General features: G+C 43.0%; 1 protein-coding gene across 1 annotated transcript; it reads right to left on the minus strand.

The window, feature by feature from the left end:
• Positions 1-8,112: 8,112 nt before the first annotated feature.
• On the minus strand, positions 8,113-9,464 carry prmt6 (protein arginine methyltransferase 6). Its single transcript, XM_038972873.1, has one exon. The coding sequence runs from the start codon at positions 9,421-9,423 to the stop codon at positions 8,368-8,370; it is 1,056 nt and encodes a 351-aa protein (XP_038828801.1). The 5' UTR covers positions 9,424-9,464; the 3' UTR covers positions 8,113-8,367.
• Between the last annotated feature and the right edge of the window lie 582 nt (positions 9,465-10,046).

A 10,046-nucleotide genomic window follows, 5' to 3' on the forward strand; every position in this document is an offset into this window, starting at 1 on the left:
CTTAACTCCCCCAAATTGAAATATCATAATAAGTCAAAAATAAGAAAAAAAGAAAAACTATACCTGAGAAGAATTACATAGGAGCGTAATCCATAAAGTGCATGATTGAAAAGGGATTAGAACCACACAGGCACCACACAGTTTGGTGGATTTGTACTTCACACACAGGCGAAACCCGTCTGCCTCGCCTCCTGCCGTAGGCTGATTGCGATTTGGCCATCCTGTTCGGGATTTACTTAACAGCACCAAACAACTCTGTCCCTGTTGTGATGTGTTGTGTCCGTTCATGCAGTCATGCCTCACTGCATTCAGTTGGATGCATTTCTGACACACACACACACACACACACACACACACACACACACACACACACACACACACACACACACACACACACACACACACACACACACACACACACACACACACACACACACACACACACACACACACACACACAGACACACACAATTCCAGCTAAGGATTTGAATGTGAAGTCAGTCACATTCATGGGCTGGGGATAAACAGATAAATGGGAACACACCATAGTATTTGAACAGCTTTACTGTGTGCATCAATGTTTGTGTACAAAATAATGATTGAAACGTAGCCTTATTGTAAAGCAGAAATAATACAATGGAACAGTATAGGTGTGAGAGAAAGGTGTTCAGTAACTGTATAATAGAGATAATCCAGTAGAAAAATGTGTTCAGTAACTGTATAATTGTAACGTCCTGACCAGAGTTCTTATGTGTTGTGCTTGTTTTAGTGTTGGTCAGGACGTGAGCTGGGTGGGCATTCTATGTTGTGTGTCTAGTTTGTCTGTTTCTGTGTTCAGCCTAATATGGTTCTCAATCAGAGGCAGCTGTCAATCGTTGTCCCTGATTGAGATTCATATATAGGTGGCTTGTTTTGTGTTGGGATTTTGTGGGTGGTTGTTTTCTGTGTCAGTGTTTGTGCCACACGGGACTGTGACGGTTAGTACGTTTGTTGTTTTGTATTTTGTCTAGTTTTCTTGTTATTAAATCATGGAAACTTACCACGCTGTACATTGGTCCTCCGATCCTTCTCGCCTCTCCTCGTCTGAGGAGGAGGACGACTTAGACTGCCGTTACAATAATAGAGATAATCCAGTCGAAAAATGTTTTCAGTAACTGTATAAGAGATAATCCAGTAGAAAAATGTGTTCAGTAACTGTATAATAGAGATAATCCAGTAGAAAAAGGAGTGATGGAGTGATTGAAACCTAGCCTTATTACAGTATTTAAAAGAATAGACAATAAAAGAAGGGCAGTAGTGTCGGTGTGAGAGAAAAAAGGTGTAGGCTAAATGCATGATAGAGATTAGTGCAGTACAAGGTAGTTTGTAATATCCCTGTCTATAAAAAGGCTTACATCCAAGGCTGCTAATGATAATGATGACAGATGATCTCTCCAGGGCTGTGGGGAGACTAACTCACAGCTCAGGGAATTGCTCTTCTAAATTAAGTTTTTGTAAATAACATGTTTCCAATTTGTCAAAATATTGGTTACTGTAACTGGCTGGTGGAAAATTATTCCTATTGGTTTATATATTGTAGGCCATTAGCATACCAGGCACAAATAGGAGATGGTAATCAGGGGTCCATCCCAAATGGCACCCTGTTCCCGATATAGTGCCCTACTTTTGGCCAGGGCCCATAGGGCTCTGGCCAAAAGAACTGCATTGTATAGGGAGCCATTTGGGAAAGGGGGATACCTAGTCAGTTGTCCAACTGAATGTATTCAACTGAAATGTGTCTTCCGCATTTCACCCAACCCCTCTGAATCAGAGAGGTGTGGGGGGCTGCCTTAATCGACATCCACGTCTTCGACGCCCGGGGAACAGTGGGTTAACTGCCTTGCTATGGGGCAGAACGACAGATTTTTACCTTGTCAGCTCGGGGATTCGATCCAGCAACCTTGCAGTTACTGGCCCAACGCTCTAACCACTTTGGACGCAGACCAGTTCTGATATGAATCCAGTCAGGGATGTTGTATCGGGATAAAAAGATCCCTCATAGACACACAGGCCTACGATCAAATTCATAAACTCTACAACAATGCATACAATATAGATAATCTTCTCACATATAGAATGCATTTAGCTTTTTAATAACACATACATCGGTCCATGGAGAGGCTTTTTCAATCTTAATCTATCTCTCTTTCTCAGCTGTTTCACACTTTCCTAGCACCCTCCTTCCTCCTCAGTCTGTGGAGTTATATTGGGGAAAGTAATGTAATGTCAAATGTTCATTTGATGTTACTTCTACTGACTCACATTGTTCTCTCATAACAGCGGTTATCCTCATCAGCTGCTGTCAGACGAGCCTTTGTGTTTCTCAGACTGCGGAAGACATTGTAACAGAGACAGAGGACCACGGACCTTTGGAAAGACTAGTTGTTGCATACCCATAAGCTCTAACATAGTGGATTCTCCTCTCACACATCCCCACTATAACAATGACTCCAACAAATGAGTTAGATTAAGCACATTTTCTATTGATCCTCCTTACAAGACAAATAAACCAATTTAATGTTTCTACGCCCTTTCTATTTGTTTTCAAATGATTCAAGGCAAGGATGGGTTAGAATGAGTAGAGCGTTGAGCAGAGAAGAGTGACTGTGCATGCTGCAGTTTGATACGGAGTTCAGGGGCATCTGGAAGCTAATACTGCACTTAACATTTCCAATATCTGTGTTCCTGCCTTTAGTCTGTCTACTAGGCACCTGCAGGTTAGAAGACACCTGTGGCAACTAAGTGAATTTGAGAAGAAATGTTGCTGTGAAGTCACATTTAACTATGAGAGTCAATAAAGACTACCAAATAAAAGCCTACCTGTATATCCTATTTTTCTTATTAAAATGTTACCTGTTCCATGCACCTCCTGTCTCACATCGCATAGTATCATAAAGAGAAAAACATGTTTGCCATACTTTTAACATGTACATTATTCTATCAGACATGATCACCTTACTGTAAGCTAATGGTTAGAGTCCGACGGGAATGAAAACTTAAATGCCAGAGAATGCTAGACATTTGTCCTCACCTGAGCTGCATAGTAGTCTTGTTAGGGTAATATACAGTGGGGCAAAAAAGTATTTAGTCAGCCACCAATTATGCAAGTTCTCCCACTTAAAAAGATGAGAGAGGCCTGTAATTTTCATCATAGGTACACTTCAACTATGACAGACAAAATGAGAAAAATAAATCCAGAAAATCACATTGTAGGATTTTTAATGAATTTATTTGCAAATTATGGTGGAAAATAAGTATTTGGTCACCTACAAACAAGCAAGATTTCTGGCTCTCACAGACCTGTAACTTCTTCTTTAAGAGGCTCCTCTGTCCTCCACTCATTACCTGTATTAATGGCACCTGTTTGAACTTGTTATCAGTATAAAAGACACCTGTCCACAACCTCAAACAGTCACACTCCAAACTCCACTATGATCACAAGAACGGTGAGCAGAAATCCCAGAACCACACGGGGGGACCTAGTGAATGACCTGCAGAGAGCTGGGACCAAAGTAACAAAGCCTACCATCAGTAACACACTACGCCGCCAGGGACTCAAATCCTGCAGTGCCAGACGTGTCCCCCTGCTTAAGCCAGTACATGTCCAGGCCCGTCTGAAGTTTGCTAGAGAGCATTTGGATGAGCCAGAAGAAGATTGGGAGAATGTCATATGGTCAGATGAAACCAAAATAGAACTTTTTGGTAAAAACTCAACTCGTCGTGTTTGGAGGACAAAGAATGCTGAGTTGCATCCAAAGAACACCATACCTACTGTGAAGCATGGGGGTGGAAACATGCTTTGGGGCTGTTTTTCTGCAAAGGGACCAGGACGACTGATCCGTGTAAAGGAAAGAATGAATGGGGCCATGTATCGTGAGATTTTGAGTGAAAACCTCCTTCCATCAGCAAGGGCATTGAAGATGAAACGTGGCTGGGTCTTTCAGCATGACAATGATCCCAAACACACCGCCCGGGCAACGAAGGAGTGGCTTCGTAAGAAGCATTTCAAGGTCCTGGAGTGGCCTAGCCAGTCTCCAGATCTCAACCCCATAGAAAATCTTTGGAGGGAGTTGAAAGTCCATGTTGCCCAGCAACAGCCCCAAAACATCACAGAGGAGATCTGCATGGAGTAATGGGCCAAAATACCAGCAACAGTGTGTGAAAACCTTGTGAAGACTTACAGAAAACGTTTGACCTCTGTCATTGCCAACAAAGGATATATTACAAAGTATTGAGATAAACTTTTGTTATTGACCAAATACTTATTTTCCACCATAATTTGCAAATAAATTCATTAAAAATCCTACAATGTGATTTTCTGGAATTTTTTTTCTCATTTTGTCTGTCATAGTTGAAGTGTACCTATGATGACAATTACAGGCCTCTCTCATCTTTTTAAGTGGGAGAACTTGCACAATTGGTGGCTGACTAAATACTTTATTGCCCCACTGTACATCAGGGAGGCCTAGAGAGTTTTTCAAAGTAGCCTTCAGTGAACGATTGGGTGAATCTATTAAACTTGTTATGGATAACCATTTCAATAACAATCAGGTAAAATATGACATCAGATTCAGTTCAATGGGTTCAAGCCTATGGAAATGATGTGTACACAATAAAATAGACTAGGGCCAGTGACCTGTTTATTTTTTATTTCACCTTTATTTAACCAGGTAGGCAAGTTGAGAACAAGTTCTCATTTACAACTGCGACCTGGCCAAGATAAAGCAAAGCAGTTCGACACATATAACAACACAGAGTTACACATGGAGTAAAACAAACATACAGTCAATAATACAGTAGAAAAATAAGTCTATATACAATGTGAGCAAATGAGGTGAGGTAAGGGAGGTAAAGGCAATAAATAGGCCATGGTGGCGAAGTAAATAAAATATAGCAATTAAAACACTGGAATGGTAGATTTGACAGTAGATGAGGGTGCAAAGTAGAAATACTGGGGTGCAAAGAAGCAAAATAAATAAATAAATAAATAAATACAGTAGGGGAAGAGGTAGTTGTTTGGGCTATTTATAGATGGGCTATGTACAGGTACAGTGATCTGTGAGCTGCTCTAACAGCTGGTGCTTAAAGCTAGTGAGGGAGATAAGTGTTTCCAGTTTCAGAGATTTTTGTAGTTCGTTCCAGTCATTGGCAGCAGAGAACTGGAAGGAGAGGCGGCCAAAGGAGGAATTGGCTTTGGGGGTGACAAGTGAGATATACCTGCTGGAACGCGTGCTACGGGTGGGTGCAGCTATGGTGACCAGCGAGCAGAGATAAGGCGGGACTTTAGCTAGCAGGGTCTTGTAGATGACCTGGAGCCAGTGTGTTTGGCGACGAGTATGAAGCGAGGGCCAGCCAACGAGAGCGTACAGTTCGCAGTGGTGGGTAGTATATGGGGCTTTGGTGACAAAATGGATGGCACAGTGATAGACTGCATCCAATTTGTTGAGTAGAGTGTTGGAGGCTATTTTGTAAATGACATCGCCGAAGTCGAGGATTGGTAAGATGGTCAGTTTTACGAGGGTATGTTTGGCAGCATGAGTGAAGGATGCTTTGTTGCGAAATAGGAAGCCAATGCTAGATTTAACTGGGGATTGGAGATGTTTAATGTGAGTCTGGAAGGAGAGTTTACAGTCTAACCAGGCACCTAGGTATTTGTAGTTGTCCACATATTCTAAGTCAGAACCGTTCAGAGTAGTGATGCTGGACGGGAGGGCAGGTGCAGGCAGCGATCGGTTGAAGAGCATGCATTTAGTTTTACTTGTATTTAAGAGCAGTTGGAGGCCACGGAAGGAGAGTTGTATGGCATTGAAGCTTGTCTAGAGGGTTGTTAACAGTGTCCAAAGAAGGGCCAGAAGTATACAGAATGGTGTCGTCTGCGTAGAGGTGGATCAGAGACTCACCAGCAGCAAGAGCGACATCATTGATATATACAGAGAAGAGAGTCGGCCCAAGAATTGAACCCTGTGGCACTCCCATAGAGACTGCCAGAGGCCCGGACAACAAGGCCCTCAGATTTGACACACTGAACTCTGTTGGAGAAGTAGTTGGTGAACCAGGCGAGGCAATCATTTGAGAAACCAAGGCTGTTAAGTCTGCCGATGAGGATGTGGTGATTGACAGAGTCGAAAGCCTTGGCTAGGTCAATGAATACGGCTGCACAGTATTGTTTCTTATCGATGGCAGTTAAGATATCATTTAGGACCTTGAGTGTGGCGGAGGTGCACCCATGACCAGCTCTGAAACCAGATTGCATAGCGGAGAAAGTACGGTGGGATTCGAAATGGTCGGTGATCTGTTTGTTAACCTGGCTTTCGAAGACCTTAGAAAGGCAGGGTAGGATAGATATAGGTCTGTAGCAGTTTGGGTCAAGAGTGTCCCCCCCTTTGAAGAGGGGGATGACCGCAGCTGCTTTCCAATCTTTGGGAATCTCAGAAGACACGAAAGAGAGGTTGAACAGGCTAGTAATAGGGGTTGCAACAATTTCGGCAGATAATTTTAGAAAGAAAGGGTCCAGATTGTCTAGCCCGGCTGATTTGTGGGGGTCCAGATTTTGCAGCTCTTTCAGAACATCAGCTGACTGGATTTGGGAGAAGGAGAAATGGGGAAGGCTTGGGCGAGTTGCTGTGGGGGGTGCAGTGCTGTTGACCGGGGTAGGGGTGGCCAGGTGGAAAGCATGGCCAGCCGTAGAAAAATGCTTATTGAAATTCTCAATTATAGTGGATTTATCGGTGGTGACAGAGTTTCCTATCATCAGTGCAGTGGGCAGCTGGGAGGAGGTGCTCTTATTCTCCATGGACTTTACAATGCTGCTGCCAATGACTGGAACGAACTACAAAAATCTCTGAAACTGGAAACACTTATCTCCCTCACTAGCTTTAAGCACCAGCTGTCAGAGCAGCTCACAGATCACTGCACCTGTACATAGCCCATCTATAAATAGCCCAAACAACTACCTCTTCCCCTACTGCATTTATTTATTTGGCTCCTTTGCACCCCAGTATTTCTACTTGGCACTCATCTACTGTCAAATCTACCATTCCAGTGTTTTAATTGCTATATTGTATTTACTTCGCCACCATGGCCTATTTATTGCCTTTACCTCCCTTACCTCACCTCATTTGCTCACATTGTATATAGACTTATTTTTCTACTGTATTATTGACTGTATGTTTGTTTTACTCCATGTGTAACTCTGTGTTGTTGTATGTGTCGAACTGCTTTGCTTTATCTTGGCCAGGTCGCAGTTGTAAATGAGAACTTGTTCTCAACTTGCCTACCTGGTTAAATAAAGGTGAAATAAAAAATAAAAACAATGTCCCAGAACTCTTTTGAGTTTGTGTTGCAGGAAGCAAATTTCTGCTTGAAAAAGCTAGCCTTGGCTTTTCTAACTGCCTGTGTATATTGGTTTCTAACTTCCCTGAAAAGTTGCATTTCACGAGGACTGTTCAATGCTAATGCAGAACGCCACAGGATGTTTTTGTGTTGGTTAAGGGGAGTCAGGTCTGGAAAGAACCATGGGCTATATCTGTTCCTGGTTCTAAATTTCTTGAACGGGGCATGTTTATTTAAGATGGTGAGGAAGGTGTTTAAAAAAAATAACCAGGCATCCTCTACTGACGGGATGAGGTCAATATCCTTCCAGGATACCCGGGCCAGGTCGATTAGAAAGGCCTGCTCGCTGAAGTGTTTCAGGGAGCGTTTGATATATATATAGATATAGCCAGTCACCTGTAAATATATTTTTTTAAACACAAACAGTTAATTGGTCTGGTATCTAGCCTATCTATACGGTGCACGGAGTGAACAGACAAGAAATCAATATTGATAATCTTTGTCAGTGAGCCAATGGTGGATTCACAGATTATGATTTTTGACAGGCCTATTGTACCAACTGCTGGTGTCAATAACAGACACAAAGGCTTGGAAACAGCCGTTATATATATATATATAGCCCTGACCTTGTTACCTTGCTTCTACTGTAAGACCCACTCATAGTGTAACAAAAAAATATATATTTTTCCCATATCAATATGAGAAAAAGTGAGTTGCATACCATTTCAATTGAGAGCTTATTTGTTAAATGTATTTATTTCATTCCATTCCCTTAACTATTCAATTCAGATCAATTACCACAACACTTTGCCTCTCTTTCACAAGTTCAAAGACATCAAGAAACTCTGTAGCATAAACTACACAATAGTGGGATTCTTTCCATCATTACAACTTAGGCCTTGGCCAACAATTAATTACCAAGTATCCCTCTTTGCTGCTAAGCCAGGTTAATGTAAGGTTGACATTGCTTAAACTGTCAAAGATTAGGCCTAAACATTATTGTTGAGCCTCTCCTGAATAACCATCAGGGATGGAAAAGGTCTTGGACTGTTTTTTGAGTTCTCCTATAGTGTAGTCCACGTGGATGCATATATGTCTGGAACTGTCCTCTGAGGGATACATGTTGACCTCGCCCACCACTGTGGTGTCCTGTCTAACATCCACTGCTTCATCCAGATACAACACTGCCTGCTTCCAGTGCGTCTCCGGTTTGAACGGAGATGTGGAGAGAACCAGGGGCTTTTCCTCGCCACCGGGAAAGGTCACCGTGAACCACACGCAGAGCGCGTTCACGGCAGACGAACCGAAACACTCGCACTTGAATGCCCCCTTCACGGATTTCAGCTGCTCCGTGGTAACCGAGTACAGATCTAACTCGGCGAACTTGGAGGGGTGGGAGAGCACGTCCTCTACCGTCACCAAGTTCACGGTGATGTCATTGCTCATGATGCATTTCCTGGCGAAGTCAGACATGCACGACATGTCCACGTCGTACTGGTCCTTCACAGTTGACCAGAAACTTAGCCGGTCCTCCACCACCAAGTCATTGATGGGTGCAATGTACAGTTCGGCCTTGGAAGGCAAAATAAGGCCGCCGGCTTTAAGCCATTTGTCGCGGGCGAAGAGGACAGAATTCAGCATAGATTCGTGAAGCAGCGCGTACCCCATCCACTCGCTTACTATCACGTCCACCTGCTCCGGCAAATCGATTGTCTCCAGAGTCCCTTTAATCACATCGATTATGTCTTCCATCTTGTTGTGTTTAACGATTTTAACAGCTTGATCAGCGATTGAACTAGCCTCCACCGCGTAAACTTTCCTGGCCCCGGCTTGGGCGCAAAATATGCTTAGAACACCGGTTCCTGCCCCGACATCCAACACTACTTTCCCTTGGATCAAACTGCTGTTCCTCAGTATCCCTGTCCTGTACGTGTTCGTCCGGACAGTGTCTGCAATCATTTCCTCGTGAATGGTAACATCGGAATAGCTGTCAAAGTACAGGTTATCCTGCACATTTTTGTCTAATTTCCTTTTCTTTGTGAAGTGGGACATTTCGCTTGCCCTCAGATTCTTGTTATCACGTTGGAACTTCAGTGCATTATACTTCCGGAAAGAGGAAACGGGTTGCACCATGGTCTTTGTCGTTTAAGAAACAGTCGAATTCGTAGATTTGCTAGCTATTTGTTTTTGAAGAACTACATTTCCCAGAAGTAAAAAGTGAACCATCAAATGACAGTGGTCGCAATGCGTTGTTTGATGCCGCGTTCAAACCATCTGTGAGCTCAGAACTCGGAAACTCTGACTTCAATGCATTCAAAACAACTGGGAACTTGAAAAAAACAAGCGCCGACTGGGAAACGGTCATCCAACTCAGAATTTCACCTCGGAAAATCGGGAATCTTTCTAGAGCTCCGACTTTCCGACCTGAGGATCACTGACGTCATGATTTGCGCTCGTATTTTTCGATGTCCCAGTTGATTTGAACGCGGCATCATTCACCGATTGATCAATGGATGACATGAGTAGCAGGACATCAAATATCATCTTGAAGAATAGTGACAAACCTGTTTGATCATGAAAATATGTGACTACTGAATGTGCACAACCACAACCATCCATGTCAAATGCAGCATTAAAGAAAACTATCATCTCCATTTTCTTCACTCCTCATCATC

This window comes from Salvelinus namaycush, chromosome 33, assembly GCF_016432855.1.
Source record: "Salvelinus namaycush isolate Seneca chromosome 33, SaNama_1.0, whole genome shotgun sequence".
Classification (NCBI taxonomy): domain Eukaryota; kingdom Metazoa; phylum Chordata; class Actinopteri; order Salmoniformes; family Salmonidae; genus Salvelinus; species Salvelinus namaycush.